Here is a 24,657-nt window from a genome sequence, read left to right on the forward strand (position 1 = left end):
CCCTGTGCGGAGGGTAATAAGGAAATAGCGAAAGAATTTACAAGATATGAAGGAATATTTGGTCGTGTTTTGTGACATCAGCTGAGCCCTAGATGCATTATTTCCCTTCTCTAAACTGTCAGGTTTAGAGAGTCGGAGAGTTCAGTTTCTCTCTGATTAGGTGCTGGTCAGACGGCACAGTGGGTGTTCAGATTACATGTTTAAAATTAAGCTTTGAGTATAGTTGACATCTGCTCAATTTTAGCAACTTGTGTTTTCCAATAGTCAAAGAATAAAGAATTGTCTGTTCAAAGATAATATTGAATGGCTTATATAATAAAGCCCAGCTGCTTGTTTCCTGATATATAATCTAAATAAAAGCTCACATCTGTTTACATTATGGTGGGTCTACAAAAATAACAGATGTTTACTAGCAGAATACTTTTGAAATGACAACAAATAGAGAAACAGGTCAGAAGAATAAATGAGTCACATTTAGTTTAATGAAAACCCTTGCGTATATTATTACAGTTATACATACTTTGAAGGGAATTGTGAGAACGAGGACGAGTTTGGAATATTTTTAAGTAAACACGAAGTTTACACTTTAGAAAGTCCCAAAAGAAGTATTTTTCAGTTTCAGGGAACGAACTCTACATGCCTAGTTACTTTTATTTTCTCATTTATTGTTAACTATTAAGGAAATTGGTTTTCATTTTGAAAAATACGAAAAATCATGTTGGTCGCGTTATTAAAAGCACCCGTCCATTGCTATGGAGTCATTCATACTCGTTGTTACATCAACTGAAGCAATTTTCTTTTAATTAACATACAACACAGAAAGTATGACAAAATCAAGCTCTAAAAATCCTTTCCTTGGAAAATTTTAAAAAGCGTTCCTTCACAGAACACACAGCAAGGGAAGCATAAGACACTCTAATTTTGCTACTTCCACATGAATTTTGTAATTTTTTTTTTCTTTAACAGTTTTGATATACATCCAGTCTAGAAGTCAGAAGTGGTCAAAACCTCCTCCTTTGAACCTTACTGTTGCACATTTTGATGCTCTAGTTTCCCACCCAAGGATGCTAGTTCTACTCATTTATGAACTCCATTTGAAAGTCAATAGAAATTAGCCATAAATTATTCTTATAGTGACTATAGAAGATTTTAGAAATCAGAGCAATTATCAGAAGAATAATATGTAAGGAAAATACTGATAGGCATATCTGCATGAGAAACTATCAACTTTTGCTATAAAAGAACAAAATTTTTTTAATCATGTTTGAGAACTGTAAGTATTGGGCAAAGCAAGAATTTTAAGTCAAAGAGGATTACTTAGAGATAAAATGTGAAGATTTGCTCATTTAATTTTTGATATGGCAACAAATAAGGTAATATTTGAAAAACACATTCTCCTCTTCCCATTTCAAATAGTTTTTTTTAATCTGCTTTGAGGAAAATGAGGTCAAACTACTAGCATATCTCCCTGGGAGCCTGTTAACTCATTAATGCTTGTAAATCACTTGAGGCCACCTTCTCATTTCTTCCTGTTCCCACTGGCCTTAGCTGCTCTTGGATCTTCCTCTGTGGTCAGGGAGAATTTGGTACCCACAGAATAGGTCTGTAGTGGGTGGCAAGGAAGGAGAATCTGGCCCCTTAGAAGTATGAAATACTGTAAAAATGCTAAGAAATGATAACATCTGCCTAGGATTTACAAACTCTTGTAAAATCAGACCATTATGGTATCCGTATCTAGCATGGTTATTAAAAACCCACGAATGCAGTAGCTTAATGTAATAATCTTTAATAGTTATCCATCCCCCTCCTTGGTTTCATGCATGTTGATAAGTATGTGGTCTGTAAGTTTATTTTTTCTCCTTTCATTTCATTATAATGTGTAATCTCAAACATCTATTAGAATGACCTCCTATGATGATAATAGTCTCAGAAAAATACACATACATAAACAATATTTTTAATTATTAAGATTTAATTTTCGAAGAACCAGCCCTCTATCTTAAGCTAGCATGACTTGTTTGGCAGTTGTAGAGCTGATTGCTTAAAATAAATTTTAAACCCCGGGCTGGGAGTGGGTAAATCAAGATATGCTAGGTTAAAAGCTTGTGGTCTGGATTTGCACTAGAATATCTGGTCTTGTAATTGAAATAAAACATATGTTCCTTTGTCAATAGGATGTTTTACATCTTGTCAAAAATCTTTCTTGGTCATCTAGTGTGTCAGACTCTCCAGCTATTTCCTTTCAGCCTGAACTAATTATGTTCATAGGAAGCAAACTGACATTTTGGAAGATGTGATTCTATTGTTTTATGTGTGGTGGTTTTGCCAGGGGGAAAGATGCTCCTTCTCACTCCAGATGTGGCATTATTTCTTCTGCGCTCTTCATCATGATCTCTGGACCATTCTGCCCCCTAAGTTAGCCCAGGTGATCCTCACAGAAGTGCTGGAGAAATCTTTGGGTCTACTGGCCTCCAGATATGCTCGGGTCCATCCCAGTTACAAGAGAACTCCACAGATCAGGTAATTGAAGTTGTGAAAACCATTGCTTTTCAAGAACGTTTTCATCAACTGGTAAAAAGCAGAATGTAATTCTGAATCTCATGACATAACTTCTTGTATATTTAACATGTTTCTAACATCTGAAAGGAAATCGTATTCAACTCTCCTGAGATACTTAAGTGGAAATGTGGAACTTCAATCAAAATAACTTTGCTCTTTTTTTCTTCTTAAAATTGTATATAGAACCCACTTGTTCTAAAAAAAAAAAATGATTCAAGCTGTATTACAGTCTAAGACATTTATATACAAAGGTTATTAAATAAGATAAAGAGGGAAAATTGAGGCCTGAAATGGAGAAGAAAGCAGCAGTACTCTGATGGGCAGTTAAATTGACTTTGAAATTCTAGGCAACCAGGGAATTTTAGTTTTCCTTTTTGTTTTTAAGTTTTTAAATCGTGTCGTTCATCTTCATAAGGAAACTCCTTTGTCTAAGTATATTCTAATCCCTTATTTCTTTCTCTCCTTTATTTTTTCCCTTTCTTTCTATTATGTACTACTGAAAGCAAGTTCAGTAGAATGTGAAATCACAGAAAATGAGGAGCAGCAGTCACAGGGTATTAATGATTAAACTATAGTCCAGGTCTGTGAAACATCTAGGCAATGACTACAAAAACGTGCATAAAAGACAACAAGGGTCATATGAAGAAAAGGCTTTATTTTATAAATAGTCTCACTAATGTGATTAAGATCTCTCTGTTCTTCAGATATGTATTAAGAGGAACCTAAAGATACCAGAGGCCTTTTTTTTTTTTTTTTCAGTAGGAATTGTTTCCTGATCATGTTCTTGTAAAGCACTCTGCATTTGAAGGGTACTTAGGTCCTGCTACAGTGTTTCATAAATATGGTATTTTGCAAAAACTGTTTTGAATTACTGACCAAGCATTTTTTTTTTTTAATCATTGAACTCAGAAGAATAGATGGCAAGTTTTTTTCTGAGAGCAAAGAGTACCTTCATTCTTTTCCTGAGTAGTTTAAATCATTTTTGACTATGAGGTGGCGAGTCATTATGAGATGTTTGTGAAATCAGATTTACTGGGTAGTATATTTAATTAAATGTACTGTAGAGACTTTTGGTTTTTGATTTCTGGGTGGCTATATAAAAATGGCATGAAAAGATAAAATAAATAAAGTATTTTATTTGAATGGTTAAGACTAAACCACTGTTACTCTGGAAATCAGTGTGTGTGTGTGTGTGTGTGTGTGTGTATTTATGTGTGTATGTACATATATCTTGCATTGGCAATTGCTTAATTAACTATTAGAGAAAATAGATGCAAATTGCAGTTAAACCTCCCTAAAGGCAGTTATTGATGTTTTTAGTATTCTAGTGGCATCCAGCTGTCACATGACTAAAACCATATGTATCATATGTAATATCTGTTACATGTTATTAATATATGTATAAACTTATTTTATATATATGTAATAAATTTGAGGCCAAAGTCTCATTTTTTAAAATTTTCATACTTTTTTGTTTTGTTATCACTTTATGATTTCCATAATCTATTCCTTGAACACTGAATTAAAAGAAAAAAATTAGTTGAGGTTTGTGCAACCGATTCATATACCAAAATAACCTTTAAACAGATCTTTGAGTCTCTGTTAAAACACAGGGAAGATAGAAACAAAGAAATGAGTTTATGAATGAGATTATAAAATACAACAAAATTTCCACAACTTTATTCAATATTAAACATTTCAGAAACTATAGCCTTCTACATTTGTGCTTCTGGTCTCATTTTTTTCTTCCTCTCCCATTTGCTGTGGAAACATGTTACCCAATCTTGTAACTTTCTTTTGACAGCCTATAGTTGGATAAGGAAAACTGTTCTCCTATCAAAATTTTACCTATCATTTACATGTGGATAATAGCAATTTTCTTTTAATCTGGCTCCTCTTTTGCTGGACATAATTTCAAGGAACGTCTTTTGAGCTCTGAATCCTAAAAATGCAAAATAAATCTTAAAAAAAAAAAGAAAGAAAAAAAAAAGAGGGGCACCTGGGTGGCTCAGATGGTTAACCATCTGCCTTCGGCTTAGGTCGTGATCTCCAGGTCCTGGGATCGAGCCTCACCTTATGATCCCAGCTCAGCAGGGAGTCTGCTCTTCTCTCTCCTTCTCCCTCTTCTTCTTCTTCTTTTTTTTAAAGATCTTATCCATCCATTCGACAGACAGAGATCACAAGTAGGCAGGGAGGCAGGCAGAGGGAGAGGAGGAAGCAGGCTCTCTGCAGAGCAGAGAGCCCGATGCGGGGCTCGATTCCGGGACTCCAGGACCATGACCTGAGCCGAAGACAGAGGCTTTAACCCACTGAGCCACCCAGGTGCCCCTCCCTCTCCCCCTTCTTGAGCTCTCACTGTCTCTGTCTCTCAAATGAATAAATTTTTAAAATCTTAAAAAAAAAAAAAAAAGGAAAGTACTCCTAAAACACTTTAGTACTGTAGATAGACCTCACCATTCCTAAAGATAATGGTATATGAGTCATCTAACACCTGGAAACTCAAATGCTAAGCTTTGGTTCTTTCTATCTGTCTTTGATCTCTGAAGCCCTGGTATCTAACCAAGTATTTTTATTCTTACATATGTTTAATATAAGAGATATGAATGATAGTATATATAGCAAGCAGAAAAACAGTTTTGCTTATCATGAATTTCTTTTGCTTTCCAACAGACTTGATGTCACAACAATTTTAATATGCACTGAGAACATGTTATGGTCAGTTTGCACGTCTGTACAGAAGCTTTTGAATCCTCATGAATATATAGATGATAAAATTTTTAAAATTCATACACATTGTAATAATTTGTTCACAACATTAGTCATTTTGACTTCACCCTTGTCTGAATTATATCAGTAAGTATCAAACATATTTTCTTTTTAGCTATTATGATATGTAAATAATGTGACTTAAAGTTATTTTCATTCTACTTATTGAATTGTGTGAAGAAGCAAGTAGAAATATTTTGAAGTGCATTTTCGATATTGTGAATTGAGCCATTTTACAAAATGAGCTAATAATTGTGTTATATCTCTATTGGTCAATCTTACTCAGATTCTAAGGCCCCAGTAGGATCGGGGTGCTCTTGAGCTTCACTATTTGAGTTGTTTAAATGATTATATTAATGGGTTGCTTATCTCAAGCACAGCTTAGTACTTTATGAAGAAGAAAATCATATCTAATGGCTTTTTACTTTTAAAAGTGTTTTTTAGTTTTAATTTTATATGAATTGCTTTGCTCTAATAGAAAAATTTTAAGTTGGTACCAGAATATTCCCAAATCTGGAAGAAACCTAATGTTTCTACACTTTCAGTTAATCTGCCATACATTTGCTTTTTTTTTTTTTTTTTTTTTGGTATTAGGCTATAGTGTCTGAGCTAGTAATGGCAGGTGACAATAAAAATAAGTAATTGCTTTTTTATTTTCTGTCTATTTACTTATTTTTTAAGTAAACTCTATGCCCAACATGTAGCTTGAACTCACGATCCCAAGATCAAGACTTGCATGCTCTACTAAGTCAGCCCTGTGCCCCAGTAATTGCATTTTTTTGGAAAAGGAGATGGAATTTTATTGAATACAATGCAAGGGAGGAACAGACATAAGGGGAAAGGAGAGACTGTCTGCCAGGAGGCAGTGCTGGGGATCCATAGTTAAGAGGAGTGGGGAAGTATGGGAAAGTATGGAATTTTCCTTTTTTAGGAGCTGTGTGGTGTTTTCAGTAACCCATTGGCCAGCTAGGGCCTATGGATATTTTGAGATGGGTCCTTTAATGAGCTTATTTGCATTCCACCCTGTGGTCACTGTGGACCCTTTACCTTACTCAGTTTTTCATTGCTCAAGCCTATTGCCTAAGGTGTCCTCCACATTCCCCCATGATAGATCAACAATGACAGATCTTTGGCATTTGGGTGGAAGTCTCATCTTCAGTAGCTCCTTCATGCTGGATGGGAGCATACTGTTTCTACCTAAACTTGTTGCTCCGTCAGGGGTTCTGTGCAGGTATAGACCAGAGCATGGTATTATATTAACCTGTGGATAGGTGATTTGAGTGAAAATCCCTGGTGGACTGGTCCATGGGATTTAGGGTGAGGGATCTGATGGTATGGGCTAGGATCCTTGTTGAATCATCATTCATACAGAATTGTTGGATTCACTCAGACTCGTGGGAACGTTTTTGCCTATGGATCAAAATGGCAGCTGAATCTCGGGGGACAAAGGGAAAAGGGGGAGCCTGAAAGAATCAAGGTAGCTGGGAGTTAGCAGTGTCAGGAAAGGGTCCCGACCAAGTTTGTAATGTGTGTGGATTCACCCTGAATGAGCTGCCCCTACCAAATCCACCATATGTTTGGAATTGAGGCCTCAGGAGGATGGAGTGGGAGAAGAGAGGAAAGGGGTCCTTCGTCCTCACAGTCTCCAGAGTCCGACCTGTTCACCCTCAGACCTTCAGACTACACTAACGAGTGCCCCCCACCCCGGCCAGAAATCTATTATGTGAGGTGTGGTAGGGTTAGACAGCAGAAGAGCCAAAAAGAGAAAGAAGAGGGAGGGAAGGGACCCTCGAGAGGCAAAAGGGGAACTGGCTCCCCCTGGAGCTTCAGATTCTCACAGAAGAGTAATCTCTGCTGGTTACCCAGTTCTCCAAGGTCGTCAGTTCCCCCAAGGAATACTATAGTCTGTCCACTGAGGGAAAAGTCCTGAGAAGTTCCCAGAGAATCCAGGGTAAATCCCAGGTCAGCAGAGGATCCGGGTGAGGGCTACCAAATGTGGGGTGATCCATCAGGTGAAAGAATTTACCCAAGGCAGAACAAAGGAGACAGAAGTTTATTAATACACTGGATGGGAGCAATGGGCAGGACAGCAAAGGAGAGACTCCTCAATTGCATTTTTAAAATGTTGAAAGATTTTACATAGTAAATAAGATTTAGGGAAATAAAAAATTTTGGACTAATTTTCTGGTTTATTTCATTTGAATTGGTAATATTGTAGAAGACATTGAAGTAGATTTTATAATAAAACAATAATACAATTTTGTTTAAACTCTCCTCCAAAATAGTCACTTTATCCTGAGAGACTAGATAATTGCATATTCTTAGTTTCTTGGATAAGAAAAAGTAGGCATATTTCTATTTCTTAGCATAAATTGGGAAAAGTATTCCTTTCTGGAAGATTCTGGTAAGAGAAATATATAAATCTTGATTTTTCAGTAAATTTTGAGACTTTTGTGTTAGAAATTCTACAAGTAATTAACAAGTTTGATTCCAATTTCCCTATAATTTTCACCCACTCTGACTTTCAGCAAACCCATTGTTTATAGATTGTTTCTTCTGGCAACCCTGTCGTTGAGAGCTAATTTTAGAAATGGAGAATTCTTTCAGAAAGGGGAAGAAATAGTGAGATAAATTGCCATAAGTTTGGGATTATATGCGTAATAGTTCATAATCATAAAAAGCTCAAGGTCTGAAGCACATAATAAATCCTAGTAAACTCAACTGATTTACCATAGATGAAAAAATTGCTATGCTCTTAGTTCAACGGGTCATTTCATCTGAGAGGAAGGCCCTGTGAAAATCAGGAACAAAGTTGACAAATTTCATGGATTGGTCATGGTGAGCGATATTGAATTTCATGGTTTGTCACAGATGAATAGAAAAATTTTAACCCCCCAATGCATTTGTAAAACAAATAAATTATTATCAAAGATTGCATATTTTAATAATAATATTGTAACATACATTCATTATTGTTAACCCATGGCCTTTTGATACATTTTTTAACAACTATGCAAGTACTCAAATCTCTGATTTGTGCATTAGATATTGCACTGTAACCTCATTCAAGAAATTTAAATTGCTAATTTCAACCAGGATTACAAAACATTTTATACCAAGCACTGCCTCTGGTTTTTCTTAATATAAAACATGGATAGCTACATTGCTTTGAAGCATGAACAGAAAGTCTAGATACTTTCCCTTTTAATATTTCTCAGTTCATATAAATTTTCACATATCGTATCCATTTGTGTTGATTTAAATTTTATGATTGTCTTTCTAGAATATCAATGCAATCTTTGAAATGTATTTTACTTTGTATTGAGAAAGGAAATCTACAGGACAGCATGTTCTTCTCAAGTAGGAAAAAGTTGTGTGTGTTAAAAGGACCCTGTTGACTTATGTAGCTTCTTTTCAAAGCCAGGGTATGAAATGGTCATATTATTAGTATTTAGGGAAAAAAAAATCTGTCTCTACTTCACATTTAAAAATTAAGCTGTATGCTTTGAGGAATCGGTGAAAAGTAACAATCAGATATTGATAGTATTGAATTTTTTATAAATTGTACCTGACATTTGTCACTACATGCGGTAGGCCTTTTTTGAAGGCGACTGCCTTTCTTCCAAGTAGTTCTGACGGATGAACTGGATGTATTTTCCTTTCTGAGTTTAGTGTAGGACCACCAAATCCCAGGGCAGGAATACATGATTTTAAAATCGTTTCAGGAAGAATGAAACCTGTTTGCAAAAATGTGTGTTCTCTTTTAACTCTCCTTTGTAGATTTCTGTTGCACATTATAAAAGGAGTATTTTAAGTTTGTCCTCCAGGGAAAGAGACCCGCTGAAACATAAAATATTCACCATGTATTTTCCAAAATGCCTATTGCTTGTAGCTCTTCCATCAAGGCAGTTAAAGTGCACAATTCAGAGCTGTACCCAGTGCACATTCACACACACACACCCAAATGTGGTTTCCATTGGTGCATTTGGCTTGCGTACAACATTAATTTTAGTTTCTATGTAGTGAATTAAAATTTAATTCTTAGAATTTTAGCTAAATGCAATTTATTTTCATTTCAGTCAATGTTGCTGCCTCTCTAGCCCCTCTGATTAAGCACAGGGATTAAGCCACAAGAGTTACAGCAGTGAGCAAGAGTTTACAGCAGTGAGCAAGATAAATATCTGCCATCAAGTCAAGTCTAATAAAATTTCTAATGTTAAGATTACATGTATTTACACACACATGCCCACTCTCCCCAGTGTCATGACATTTAATAACACCGAAGAATGAATTTCAGTAACACACCGGGCAAAGACGGGGGTCAGCAGATATGGGCCAGCCTACTGACCAGCACACCTACCTTGAGGTTCACTTGGTATCACTGATAGGGCTTTGAATAACTAAATGCCAAGGTATTTTAAAATATGCTGAGTCTATAGTTTGTTTTCAAACCAGTGCTAGGTATTTTGAGGTGATGGTCTTATCTGTTTATTTACTTATTTATTTTAAACTATTTCACTGTCCCTCACAAAGCAGAGCATGGATTGAAATTTCGTTTTCCATACTTCAAGCATGTCTAGCATGCTTTGAAAATAGGCGGTTCCTCCAAAAGTTAAACATAGAGTATGCTTATGTAAAATATTGAGCGTATGGTCCAATGACCCAGCAGTTTTACTCCTAGGTGTATACCAAAAAGAAGTAAGAATGTATGCCAGTACAAGGATTGGTATGCTGGTGTTTATATCAGCATTTTTAATAATAGCACAGAGTGAAAAGAACCCAAATGCCCACCAACTGATGAATGGATAAACAAAGGTATAGCTCTCCATCCTGTGGAATGTTATTCAGCCATAAAAAAAAAAAACAACAACAAGAAACAAAAATCTATGGTGAGCCAACAGAGGCTGCCTACCTTAGGACTGACCCTCTAAACATTATGCTAAGTTAAAAGAGCCAGAAAAAAAGAGAATATATATTGTCCAGTTCACCTTACTAGAAATTTCCAAAATACACAATAAAAGACAAAAAGTAAATTGATTAGTGGTTTCCAGAGGCGGGGAGGAGGGGAGAATGGATAGTACCTGCTAATGCATATAGGCTCTCTTTTGAGAGTAATGAAAATGTTATGAAGTGAGATGGGAGAAAAGGTTACGCAACTCCGAATATACTAAAAACCATTTAGTTGTCAACTTAAAATGAGTACATTTGGGGCATATGAATTAGAGAGCTTAAGAAAGCTGTTTGAAAAAAATGAATATATCTGAAGAGAAGTAAAAATTTAAATCATTAAAATGTAAAAAACAAATGGCAGAATCCAAAGTGATTCAGAAAGTGGAGTTAGTTGTTTAAGCCATTTTGTTTAGATTAAATGCCTCCCTTTTGTTCCCTTCTTCTATGTGTTGTTTTTGAGGAAAATATCTATTTTTTTTAACCTAAAATCAAACAGCCTTATATGTGATTCTAATAATGTAAAACACTGCTGAAGGACTAGTCTTTGCTTTAGAGAAAGCCTATGCCCTGATTTTCTGACTAGCTGTTTCCTGCCCTCTCCTCTGAGATCAAGTCTTGCTTGGCCCGACCACCATATGTCCTGTTCTCCGTCTGCCCTTGGCTGCATACCACCCAAGACTGCTCTTCACAGATGGCCCCTGAAATTCATTGTCCTTTCCACTAAGCAAGGTCTGACAATACCCTCTATTCATTCTTCACTTTTTTTTTTAACCAACATCTGCCATGTACCTATGGTTAGTCCAAGCATTATGCTAGTCCCTTTTTAACTTCAAATCATCATTTACTAACCTCAAAGAGTTATTTTCATCATCCTCCCAAGCCAGGGGGCAGGGGAAAGGTGAGGAGCCACATTTCATCTGAGTGTCTTCCCTTAATTTCTCTTACTTAATGACATTCGGGCAAGTACCTATGGTCGCAGGGGTGATGCTGGTTTATGAAAGCAAAACAATCACTTAGAGTTGTGTTTAAAATGGTGGAGTAGGTTGAGCTTGATTCTCGGTACATCTTTATGGTAAATTGTGCTGTCGGGGGCATCAGAAAGGCTTGCAGATCCTCATTGTCTCAAACATTCCAGCGCTGTCCCGGGGGATCAATTTCAAACGAATTCTATTTCTTCTGACATCGTGGTCTTCTTTCTCTTGGTACTTTAGTTTCTCGAGCACCTCTGACGGCTGGGGCTCCATGGCAGACACAGGAATGAGGCATCTGGCCTGGCCCTTCTGCCCCTTGGAACTTATAAGTTGTCCTTGGGCTGCCTCGATTCTATCCTGGAGGTTTGTTCCATTAGCATTTTGTTATGAGACACCGCTCTCCTGGGAGGGCAGCCAAAAGCAGGGCGGCACAAGAAAAGCATGAAACCCAGCTAGCTCTTTTTAGCTTATCAGTTGTTCTCACTTTTGATGTGTGTTGGATTTATTTCTTTCTAGCAGCAGCTGGCTACATAAGCTCAAAAAGTCAATGAGTTTTGTTAATGAAGAAAGGAAGGAAGGCAATACACTTGTACATCAGAGAACCACAAGAGACTGAATCTGGGACAGAGGGCCCAAGTGGCCTGCCATGATGAGCACAGAGCCTGCATGATGCTAGTGACAGGGAGGGGGCAGGGGGCAGCCGAGGCTGGACCAAGGGCCAAGGGCCAAAGCAAGGAATTTCCCCAAATCCCACTTTCCTCTCCTGAAACAAAACCATCTTTACAGTCTGCTAATTTGGATATGTGAAGAAATGTATTCTGCTTCAACCTATGGACAATTACTTATTTTTAAAAGAGTATTTAAATTTACCCTATCAAAATTCTTTTATGTCTTGCAGAAAATATAATTCTGTGGCTCTTACGATTGTATTTTGTTCTCCACTATGAATTATTTAGAGCGTCCTCTCTTTTAAGTGTATACCAAAACATCATTAGAGGTTATCTAATAGCCAGCTCATCATTTCATTCCCCCAATGAGGCTTGTGGGCCAATTTTCACCCTGTTATACTCTCCAGAATAATGACACTAATTTGGGATCTTGCTGTGGAATTAAATGCTTATACAGATCCCACCCCTCTGAGACCATAAACATCTGCCATAACATTTCTTATAGCCAAATAACCCTACTATTACCAGGATGACTGAGAAACCATGAGTGGAATACAAGAGCTTAGGTAGTGGTGGAAATGTCCTGGAAAATACTGTATCACTGGTAGTTTGTTGTCTTAAGAAATTTGGGCACCATTCCAAATAGCCTTCCTATTGTTATTAGATTCTCCATTACTTTTTTGCTAATCTCAAGGATGGAACTGTAATTAGGCAGCCATTTAGACTATGAGATAGTTGTAGACTTTTTTTTTTTTTAAGATTTTATTTATTTATTTGACAGAGAGAGATCACAAGTAGGCAGAGAGGCAGGCAGAGAGAGAGAGAGGAGTAAGCAGACTCCCTACTGAGCAGAGAGCCCGATGCCCAGGACCCTGAGATCATGACCTGAGCCAAAGGCAGCGGCTTAACCCACTGAGCCACCCAGGCGCCCAGTTGTAGACTTTCTTAAAAAGTATTTGCAACTTGGGGCACCTGGGTGGCTCACTGGGTTAAATGTCTGTCTTCAGCTCGGGTCATGATCCCAGAGTCCTGGAATCAAGCCCCGCATCGGGCTCTCTGCTCAGCAGGGAGCCTGCTTTCTCCTCTCTCTCTCTGCCTGCCTCTCTGCCTGCTTTTGATTTCTGTCTGTCAAATAAATAAATAAAATCTTTAAAAAAAAAAGTTCTTAAAATATTTGCAACTGTTGTTAACATACTAATAATATCTTACATAGCTTGGTCCCTTATTATGTGCATACACTTCTCTGGGTCTTTTATACGTGTGATCTCAATCAACACACTGACCATCTGAGGTGATTATTCTTATTCTTCCCATTTTCCAAATAAGAATACTGAAGCTGAATCAATTGTCAAGCAACATTACATGTCCAGTGAAGAGCCCATCGGAGCTGCAAATTCAGTTTTTCTGGCTCCAGAACTCCTGCACATGCCCATGCACTGCCCCTGAATAGTCTTCAGTGGCCCTACCCTTGGGGATGGAGCAGGCAGCAAAAAGTAAATGTGAAAGGATCAGAGGTAGAGTTGAGTCCCAAGAAGAAATGATGCAAAATAAGGGCATAGAGGGATGAGGTGGTGAGACAAGAAATATCCTAGACATGGTGGTCAGGGAAGACTTACTACAAGGTTTTGGTGTAGAGCCATCCAGAGAGCCAACTGAACATGACAGAGAATATGTTCTAGCTAAGGTCATCATTGTTGGAGAAAAGAACCACCCCCCAGAGAATGGGGCCAAAGGGACTTTATGCAAAGGGCTCATGAAGTATGTGGCAAATTAGGAGGAGGCTAGCATAACAGAGCCTCCAGTCTCTACTGGTCATCATGAAGCCTCTCATCTCTTGTCCCATCCTTTTCCCCCAGCTTGATTTCCTTTGAGATCTCCTTTCTTGCCAGACATCTTGTTGCATCTCCTCTCACGTGATAGCAGCACCCTCCCTTCCTACTTCCTTTGCCAGTGCATGTCCTGCCCTCATTCTCTTGGCCTGTCTGTCCAGAGTTTGCAATGCTGCTGGTGAGCGTCACTTAGCTGGCCTCTTGTACCTTCTGACACTGCTGCTTTTTGTCCGACGTGTCCTTCTCCACTTTAGCCAAACCTTCCACTTTGCCCCATCCCACTCTTTGTTAGCAGATGGCCTTGCCCTGTACTTTCCAAGAAAACCTAGGCCATCATGAATGTACTTTAACTTCTCATTTCCATTTTTAATAATTATCTTTATCCTTACTCACCTCCAAATCCTTTGACAGTCAATGTGTCTCTTTTTCCAGGCAAAGCCCATCTTTTTACCTGCGCTCTTGATCACATCTACCTCCTGGTCCATGGCCATAGTCTTTTTAAAATATTCTTTCTCTCTTCTGGTTCTTTTCCCAAGGGCTCTTTTATATTAAAATTCTTTCTTTCTCTATTATTGTATTTCCCTTCTAAAACATAAAGTTTGTATTCACTGTCTCCACTCTGACAACGATCATTCACTCCATGCACAGCAGCTGCCCTCATCACGCTAAACAAACAGTATGGGCCAGTTCATCCATGCCTATCCAGTCACTAACTCCAGTTTTTGCCCCTCCGTGCAATTACCCTTTCCGCAGCTTTTCTCACTGTGGGCCATTTCTCCTCCCTTGGTTTCCCTAATATTACTTTGTCCTGGCTCTTTGCCTACATCTTAAATTTTTCCATCATGGTTTCATTTGAGTACTTCTCTTTCTCACCTCACCCTTTAGATGTTGGTGTGTTCCAGAGCTCTGTTCTTTTTTTTTTTTTTTTTTTTTTTTAAAGACTTTATTTATTTATTTGACAGAGAGAAATCACAAGTAGATGGAGAGGCAGGCAGAGAGAGAGAGAGGGAAGCGGGCTCCCTGCTGAGCAGAGAGCCCGATGCGGGACTCGATCCCAGGACCCTGAGATCATGACCTGAGCCGAAGGCAGCGGCTTAACCCACTGAGCCACCCAGGCGCCCCAGAGCTCTGTTCTTAACCATATTTTCCTCTTACACTCTTTCTTTGGGTGAATTCACCCATTCTGGTTTTGTCATTATGACTTCCACATCAGTATCTTCCACCCAGATATCTCTTGTATAGGCTACCTCAACAAATCCAAGTTTCTATTGGATGTCTCTCTTAGGATATGCTTCAAATGACTGCAGCTCCCTCAGCATATCTGAAACTAAGTAAAATACCTGTGAGTTCTCCCAGGGTTCTCTTACCCCTTAACCTTTCTCCTTTCTACCTTCTCCATTGTGCCATCTCAAACCCCATGTCTTTAGGGAATTAAATATATCAATTTTATGTTTAGTTTTTTTATATTTGCCTCTTAATTACTTCCTCCAATGGTTTAGGACATTGTCCTCTTCTGTCTGGTCTACTGAAATATCATCTCATTATCTCCCTTACTCCAGCCTGGATCCCTGCAGATCTCCCTGCACTATTGCACAAGTGATTTTTCAAAAATATAAAATAGTTGATATATCTCCCATGCTATAAACTCTTCAGTGATCCTCCATTGCTGGCGTGAAGTCCAGACTCCTTACAAAAAGTGTATCGCAATATCCTGACCTAGGCTTCTGCTTAGTTCACACAGTGTAATGTAGGGCTTGGAAACATGACAGACTCATTTTGAGGCATATATAACAAATTTTGTTCTCTCTGAAATTTAGTAAGAAAAAAATGGCTTTCAAAGAAGAGATATGTTAGAAGTCTAAAAAATATTGAAGTATATAAGAAAGCAATTGATTTCTGTACATTGATTTTATATCCTGCCACATTACTGAATTGCTGAATGAGTTCTAGTAGTTTGGGGGTGGAGTCTTTTGGGTTTTTCATATAAACTATCATGTCATCTGTGAAGTGAGAGAGTTTGACTTCTTCATTGCCAATTTGAATAGCTTTTATTTCTCTTTGTTGTCTGATTGCTGTTGCTAGGACTTCTAGTACTATGATGAACAAGAGTGGTGAGAGTGGGCATCCTTGTCGTGTTCCTGATCTCAAAGGGAAGGCTGTCAGCTTTTCCCCATTGAGGATGATATTCACTGTGGGTTTTTCACAGATAGATTTTATGAAGTTGAGGAACATTCCCTCTATCCCTAGCTTAAGATATGGTCCATATATACTGTGGGGTAATATGCCTCCATCAGAAAGGATGAATACCCAACTTTTGCATCAACATGGATGGGACTGGAAGAGATTATGCTGAGTGAAATAAGTCAAGCAGAGAGAGTCAATTATATGGTTTCGCTTATTTGTGGAGCATAAGGAATAACAGAGGACATGGGGAGATGGAGAGGAGAAGAGAGTTGGGGGAAATTGGAGGGAAGTCGAACCATGAGGACTCTGAAACACAATCTGAGGGTTTTGGAGGGGTTGGGGGTAGGAAGTTGGGTGAGCCTGGCGGTGGGTATTATGGAGGGCACGTATTGCATGGAGCATTGTGTGCGGTGCATAAACAATGAATTCTGGAACACTGAAAAGAAATTTAAAGAATAAATAAAAAATTGAAAAAATATTGCAGTATATTTAATTAGTAGGTATTCTGCTAGCAAAACAAACTGAAGAGGGACAGGTCATATTTGGAAAATGTGAGATTACAGGAAGCATATGGAATGAAAAAGTCAGAATGGGTTTTCAAAATGGAATTCTGTTCTACATATAATTTAAAAGATGCTGTTGCTCCTGTACTGTATATAAAGAGAGATAGTACCACTTCAAACAATTCCATTACTAAAATGCTCCCAGTTGTTACTCTTTACTCCGTGTAGGCAAATATAGTCTCCTGTTATGATAAAAATTTTATTAGCCAAGCTATCTATGAAAGATTTTATGTAGCAGATTCTTATTACCTCAAGATTTATTGCTGAATTTGGGCCAACCTAGAAAAATGTTACAGTCACTTCTCCAAAGATAATTGTAGACCAGATAGTCTGGCCAAATTGTTCTAATTTTGAAATCATAGTCATATATTTTACAGTTAAATTCTTCTTTATAAGCCCTCTGTGGGCTCTTAGGAACATACAAAATTAATTATAAATTCTCATTAATTGTTTAGTATTTATAAATCACTTTAAAGAATAAAGAGAGGTAGCTTTGCTAAACATTTCTACAGTAATGAAGCAAATATGACAAAATATTGACATTTATTTGATCCCGGTTGAGGAGGGTGATATAAATGGTATACACTGTCCTATTCTTTATTCATTCATTTTTGATGAATTTTATAATGGTAGTTTTTATCTACTAATGGGATTATCTTACTTTTCCAAGTGTAAGAACTGCTGTATAGGAGCTTCTGAATTACCTATTAACATAGATCCCAAGTGGATGGATGCATTGTCCATTCTAGCGCAATACCATTTTGTGCAAAATCATGAACTTCGTGGGGTGCCTGGGCGGCTCAGTCAGTTAAGCACCCAACTCTTGATTTCAAGTCAGGTCATGATCTCAGAGACATGAGATCAAGTCCAGGGATTTGTGCTGAACATGGAGTTTGCTTAGTTATCCCTCTGCCCCTTCTCCCAATCATATGCACTCTCTCTCTCAAAAAAAAAAAAAAAAAAAAAAAAAATAAGAAAGAAAGAAAGAAAGAAAAGAAAAATCATTAACTTCAAATACTTAGTGAAAATAAAAAATTCTGCTGGTCTTCATGATTAATGTTTCCTGTGTATTCTGAAATAATTATTTTATTTCTCCAGGACTTTTCAGCATGGCATAGATGATTCTGCTTCAGATTCCATAAAACCATTTTTCAAGCAACCGCTGCATTGGTTTTCTTGCATATCACATTTCTACCCTTCTTTACTCAGGTGAGAACCTCTAAATACTACACTATATATAATTCTATGATCCCTTTAAAGTTTAATGGAAACTTTTATCCATGGAGGTAATGCATCTCAGAGAAAGAGCTTACAATTTTTATAGTATGCAGGTTAAGTAAAAAGTATTACTTTTCTTTTTATTAGCCCAAGGATCCAATATACAAGCTTCATAATCATTCTGCTAACTTACAGCTTTACTGTTGTAATGGAAAAATATGAATTTTTGGAATTTAGTTCTATTTTAGCTAATTGCTTAGCCATTTTAAAATTCATCTTTCTTGATCTATGACTGGGGATTTGACAGTTCTCCAACTAATTATCGAAAAAAATAAAACAAAGACAGCAAAACTGGATAATTCATGTAACAAACTAGAGCCTTAGGAAAAAGTTGAGAGAGAAGAAACTTTAAAAAATTATGAATAGGGTCTTCCACTTTTATTATTTAATCAACAGCATTTAAGCATTAAAAAATCATTTAAAGCATGAAATATACTTGCAGAATAATCTGATGACATTTTGTGGCATTATATAGAATGTCAGTTTGATTCTTTGCTGAATATATCACTGGAAAGTACCTTTCCTTGGTATCTGTGAATAAATATATCATGTATAGCTGAAGGAGATCCTGTTAATTCCTGTACATTCTTGATTCATCTTGGAAGTACACCATCAGTGATTTTACTCTCTAAATTGAGTAACTGTCTCTCACTCTTGAGGAGCAAGAGTCCTGGCCATAAATAGATGTTGTGTAAACCTTGTACACAAAATCTCTATAAACACAACAGATAAATCCTGTTACCAATTAAGTCGCTGTCTCCATATAGGAAATGGGGAATCCGAGATCAGTGACACATAGACTCTACTTTCAAAGACCTTCATGTATTGTTGTTACTTCACTTACAAATAAAACATTTTCGCCGTCTCTGATGCATTCCTTATGATTGATTCCTAGAAACAGAATACCCTCAGTACTCTGTCACCTCAGCATCCAGTAGCTTGCATGTAAATAGACTCACGGCACTGCGAATTTAATAGCTGACTTTTAATACTCATTACTACAAAAATAAGAAATTAAAGAACTGAATCTTTTACAGTGTGAATTAAACAAAAAATCTGTATTATTTTAAAGAGTTTCCAAACTTCTCAACCTATTTGTTCTCCATGTTTTCAGAGTTTCTTTAATCTATTAGTATTACTACTTTCTTTTTTCTTTTCTTTTCAAGATTTTATTTATTTGACAGAAAGTGAGAGGGGAAAAAGTGAGCAAGGATCCCAATGTGGGACTCAACCTCAGGGCCCTGGGATCATGACCTGAGCTGAAGGCAGATGCTTAACCAACTGAGCCCCAGGTGCCCCAGTATTACTACTTTCATCGTAGTCTATAACCATTGAGATTATCCCCATTGAGGCGTTGCTCTGTAAGATTTCCACCTTCAAGCTCATTCAGTCCATGTAGAGACCTGGAAAGGCAACCTGGAAATGGGTTTATCTTTCACATAGCTACTTCTTGTGTTTAACGTCTTTCTCTCCTATACTTAAAGCAAGCATAAATGTAATACGGCTTTTTTTTTCTTTCTGCTTCTGTGTAGTAGTAATCCATGTCCACCATTATCCTAACATAAACATTCAAACCCGGGAGTCACTACTCAGCCCATAGTAGAAATGAACCTTGGTACAAGCTTCCCAGAGGACAGTTTAGGAAGATGAGTCAAAAACCTTAAAAATATTTATTCTTCTTTATCCAGAAATTTCATTTCTAAGAATTGATCATAAGGAATTAGAGCAGCTGATGAAGCTTTGTTTGGAAGGCTAGCCATTGAAACATTGTGAAAGGAAAAAATGGAAATAAATGTCCTACAGTATAAAATTAGACAAATCAATTATGGAATAGTCATATGATACATTAGTGTGGAGTCATTAGAAGGGTCGATTTTGAAAAAAATTTAATGACAAATAATTTTGATTTTTAGTTCAAGGGAAGCTGCCCTTAGTCATTATGACAGCATCAAAACCAGCCCGGTTTTTCCAGCGATAACTGTGTACCGCACATTCTAGGTGCTTCATGTACATTATCTCTTTAAAACATCACACTAGCCTGTGGGGCACCTATTTCTGTGCTGCTTTCATGGAGAGTAAAGTGATACGTAGGTGGCGACTTTCTGAAAAGGACCATCCTGGGTGGCAGACTCTGAGCCAAGGATTGTCTACCTCCAAAGTTCTAGCCTCTGACAACTACACCTTCACCTGTCAGTGGGAGAGCAGATGTTCTGAGTGGGCGTAAAAACAGGTGTTTTTTAACACATGTTAAAAGTATGCATAAAAAATCTAGCAAGTGCATAAAATAGGTGTGGATAAAAAATCCAGGATGGTCAGTTATTTATTATGTAAAATCTCTTTTTATGTACTAATATATTAGTGCTTATATACTAATCGATAGTATATATCTCCAAGGGAGGGATCTAGTATGTGGATTCCTTAAGCTTGCTAAATGTAAGACCCATGTTTCCTAGGGGATGAACAGTTATTGGAAAGTGGGACACAGTTGAAAGTGTTGAACTAGGCCATACTACTTTACATATAGCATTTAAAAAGTATGTATAGAAAAAGCAAAATTGAGAGGCTATATATGCTGAGGAGCTCATTGTTTTTATCTTTATATGGTAGGATTGCAAGCAACTTTAATTTTTTATGTATTGTTTTCCATATTTTCTGAATTTCATATAATGAAAATGATTTAATTTTATAGAACTTCCTGGACTCGCAATGGGGTTCCGTCCTGATAAAATCATCATAAGTTGAAAATATTATGTCAAAAACGCATTTGATGCACCTAACTTACCAAACATAGCTTATTAGCCTCACCTACCTTAAATGTACTCCAAACACTCACATTAGCCTACAGTTGGGGAAAATCATCTAACACAAAACTTATTTTGTAATTAAGTGCTACATGTCTCCTGTAATATCTTGACTACTGTACTGGAAGTGAATAACATAATGACTGTATGGGTACAGAGTGGTTGTAAGGGTTTGGGTTTTGTCTACCCTTGTGATCCCCTTGTGGCTGCCAGAGCTGTAGCTCATTGCCACCACCCGGCCATCATGAGAGTATTGGACAGCATATCATAGCCTGGAAAGAGGTCAAAATCTCAAAATTTGAGGTGTGGTTTGGACTGAATGCATATCGCTTTCACACCATCATAAAGCTGAAAAATCATAAGTAGAACCATCCATTATAAGTCGGGACCACCAGTATTAAAAGTTTTTCAAAGCAGAAAGAAACCCCCTTTTTTTTTTTTTTTTTTTTTTGCTCTTTGTTCACATGGCTTACCCTCTAGCCTCTAGGCAGATGATTTCTAGCTTCACATCTCCAGCTCTGAGCACCTGCCTTTACCCCCAGACTGTATGTCCTGCTGCTCATATTTTTGAATGACCCACTGTTGTTACTGGAAATCTACTATGATGTCCTCAGCTGATCTTTTCTTCTACTCTTCTCTTGTCCCCCATGCATAGTGTCTTTTGTATTAAGAGTGTCATCCTTCTTAAACACTTCCAGATAGAATCTTGATGATAGTTTCCATATTGATCTCTACTTTGCCTGTTCCTAGTGTATTAGCATGTTCAGTTGATTCTTTCTTGACAGTTCTCTTAGAACCATCCTTTCTCTCCAACCCATTACAACAACCCTAGTCCATTTTCCTATTATTTAACATGTTTCAGACACTGTTTTAATTATATCACTGCTCAAGAATTTGGTGTAGCTTCTGCGTGGCCCACACTGGCTGACTTACTACCTGGAGTACCCAACAGCGTTCTCTACTCCCATTGTTAGTCTCCTTTCTTATCTCTTAAGACACAGTTACTCCGTACTTATCACTGTTGTTATTTTGAGTCTCGGCTTCAGATCTTGATTTATGAAGTTTTCTCTCCTGAAATACCTTTGGTTCTCTTCTTTACTTCTCAAAATTCCCCATGGAAGGCAGAGCATGAGCTCCCCGCCCCTGAAGGCAGTACTTTCTGGTAATTATTCTCTGACAGGTCCATTGAATATGCTAGAAAGACATGATCCATGTGACTTAAGATCTAACACTCTCAGAACAGTGGTAGAGTCAGAGGAAACCAGGGTAGCAATAAAAGTAATTTCAGATAACTCAAGGTATTGATTTGCATTTGTGAAACATTTGCAGTGTGAATTGCACCTGGACCACTGCTGTGTGACCTTAAAAATCCCCACCTCTCCATCCATTTCCCTCACATAATATCTGCTGTTTCTATGTGTTCGTCAACCCCAAATTTTACCTCAAAACTCCCTTCCTCGCTTTAGCAACTAAAATGAACTGTTCAGAGAAATACATTGGATAATGACAAACTAAAAATATATAAAGCTTTTCTCTTTTGGAAAAGGTGTGGTTGAGAGGAGAGATGACTGAAATATCTAATGTTATGAAAGATCTTAGTAATTTATTCACCTACTTGCTTATTTATTTGCACCTGTGCATTGTTTTAGAAAGGATTTACTGTGGCCTTTAACAAGTGTTAAAAAATATTAAGATAATGAATTAAAAGTAGATGAGAAGGAAGAAACAGCAAGGAAGAGGACATGAATTTAAGACTTAAATTAAGAATCACGAATGTATACACAGTTGTATGACCCATAAATTTGTCTGTAGGATTGCTAGTAAAAACCTATGAAGTATATAAATTGGTAAAAATAGAATTTTTCATGTTCTCCTAGAACCGCTGGACTAGAGTTTAGAAGAGTTTGCTTTAGGGAAAATAAATGTATTTTCAAAGCAGTAAGTAAAATGTACTGTATTCATTATCCCAAGCACTGGTATAGGCTAACAATGTGAATTGATTTAGAAAGGGTAATCAGTTTCATACTAGATTAAACTAACACATGTGGAGGATATATTAATCTCAAGGTTAATACTATGACACCATACTGTGCTTTCATATGAATGTTCAAGGAAAAATACTATCTTAGTCAATTATACTGTTACATTATAATGCTCTTTTATTATTTTCCAAACTTTGATCTTCTTGTGGTTCTTTAAATATTTCCTAATATTTTTCCCATCTTCCTTCCCTAAGTAGGTCATAGCTGCACACTGAAACCAAGTAGCATAATCAGTGTGAGTAAACAGCCCATTCGTTTTAAACTGCTCATTTTTTTTTATGATGACAACATGATGTTTTGATTCATGGCCAGTCCATTCTGAGCTGTAGATATGTCTTTCTACTCTGCTTTTGTTTCTACTTAGTTTTATTCAATGCAATCCTGTTTAGATTTATATACATTTTCCCTCCCCAAATATATTAAGCTACTTTTGGCTACATTATATTATATATGCTCTGTGGGTCTTTCCTTTTATCTGGTTCACCAAGAGATGTATACCCATTTTCTCTATGAACTCATTTAAATTCTTTTTTCTAAGTAAGGCACTGTGCTAGGTGTTAATGGTGAGGAAAGAGGTAAGCAATGAAGTTGGAGACTAAGCCCTTTCCTCAGTTACATACTGGTAAGCAATATAGTCTTAGTGACATACTTGACAACAGCATATAATACCATTGTCTATTTCCCCCATCTTGAGACACACTCTTGATTCCCTCCTGACATAGTCTCCCAATCTTCTTCTTCCTTTTCTGTTGCTGTTTCTCTGTTTCCTTTGCCCGTTCATCTCCTTAGACCTGGCTATTAAATCTTGAACATCTTTAGTGTCTGTCACAGAATTTTTACAGAGGAAATGAAACTTGCCTATGGCTTTATGTACTCCCTATGACTCCCCAAATTAGAATCTCTAATTTTTACCTCTCCTGGGACTGCAGACCTATATATCCATGGGTGCCAACCACACATGAATGCCTTCCTGAGGTTTATACCTGGAGATCACAAAGACATCTCAAACTCAACACAACCAAAAGGACTTAGGATACTCCCCTTCAAACTGATCCTCCTCTATTTTTCCCTAGTGGGGCTAATGGTACCTTCATGCAATTGTAAAAGCCAGAGACATCGGAGGCAACCTGAATATCTCCCTCTTTCTCTCCTGCCATATGCAGTCCATTGCTAAGTCTTATTAATTTTAACCCCTACAATTTGCTATCCATGGTACCACCTTCGCCTTAGTCCAAATAATTGTCTTTCTCCTCAGCACTATAATGACCTCTTAGTTTTCTTCCCATACATATGTTGACTCCCATTCCCAATGTTTTCTGAAATGCAGCCAGAGATTTCTCAAAGCCAAATCTATTTTAAAAGTTAAATTTTATCATTTCACGTATATGGCTTAAAAACCTTCCATGAATTCTCCGTTGTCCCTTAATATAAACAAAATGTTCAGCATCCTGTAAGACCTACAGAGATGTGGTTTACCCACCTGTGCAACCTCTTCTGATACCACACCATCCTGTCAGTCTGCTCTACATACACATTAGCCTTTTTAGCATTCCTTGCTCTGCCATGTTCCTTTCTGCCACAGGGTTTTTACACATGCTTTTCCCTTTCCCCCAAATGTTTTCATTCTCTTTCACCTAGTGAATGCCAACTTCTCTTCATATCCCAGCTCCAATGTGACTTCTGTAGAGCAGCTTTTCATCAACCAAAAAATGGGTTCACTTCTTACTGCATCTTCTAATAGCATCTTTTGCTTTTCCTTCAGTGAGTGTTTATGGTTGTAATTTAATCTTTATTTATATGGTCATGTAAACTATATATGTATTTTCCACTAAATTCTGTAATAACAGTGACTGTTTTTACTTACTGTTGTGTATTCATGGCCTAGGACATACAAATTAGCCAAAAATTAGTAGTTGAATGAATGAGTGAATGAAGGAACACATGAATTATTGTACTATTGTTTTAGATATTGCCATATTAAATGGTACATTTAGCTTTTCAAACATTTGATCTGAATGGTAAAGTTCAGGCAGAGGAAGCATGGTC

At 37.2% G+C, this 24,657-nt stretch overlaps 1 protein-coding gene across 1 annotated transcript in view; it reads left to right on the forward strand.

Annotated features, from left to right (window-relative positions):
• The window catches only part of KIAA0825 (KIAA0825 ortholog), a 406,891-nt gene that overhangs the window by 129,190 nt on the left and 253,044 nt on the right, over positions 1-24,657 (forward strand). The window contains exons 11-13 of the mRNA XM_032335741.1: positions 2,330-2,520; positions 5,230-5,412; positions 17,589-17,699. Coding sequence (XP_032191632.1) covers positions 2,330-2,520; positions 5,230-5,412; positions 17,589-17,699 — 485 coding nt within the window. The remainder of the gene's footprint in view (positions 1-2,329; positions 2,521-5,229; positions 5,413-17,588; positions 17,700-24,657) is intronic.

Source organism: Mustela erminea, chromosome 3 (assembly GCF_009829155.1).
Source record: "Mustela erminea isolate mMusErm1 chromosome 3, mMusErm1.Pri, whole genome shotgun sequence".
Classification (NCBI taxonomy): domain Eukaryota; kingdom Metazoa; phylum Chordata; class Mammalia; order Carnivora; family Mustelidae; genus Mustela; species Mustela erminea.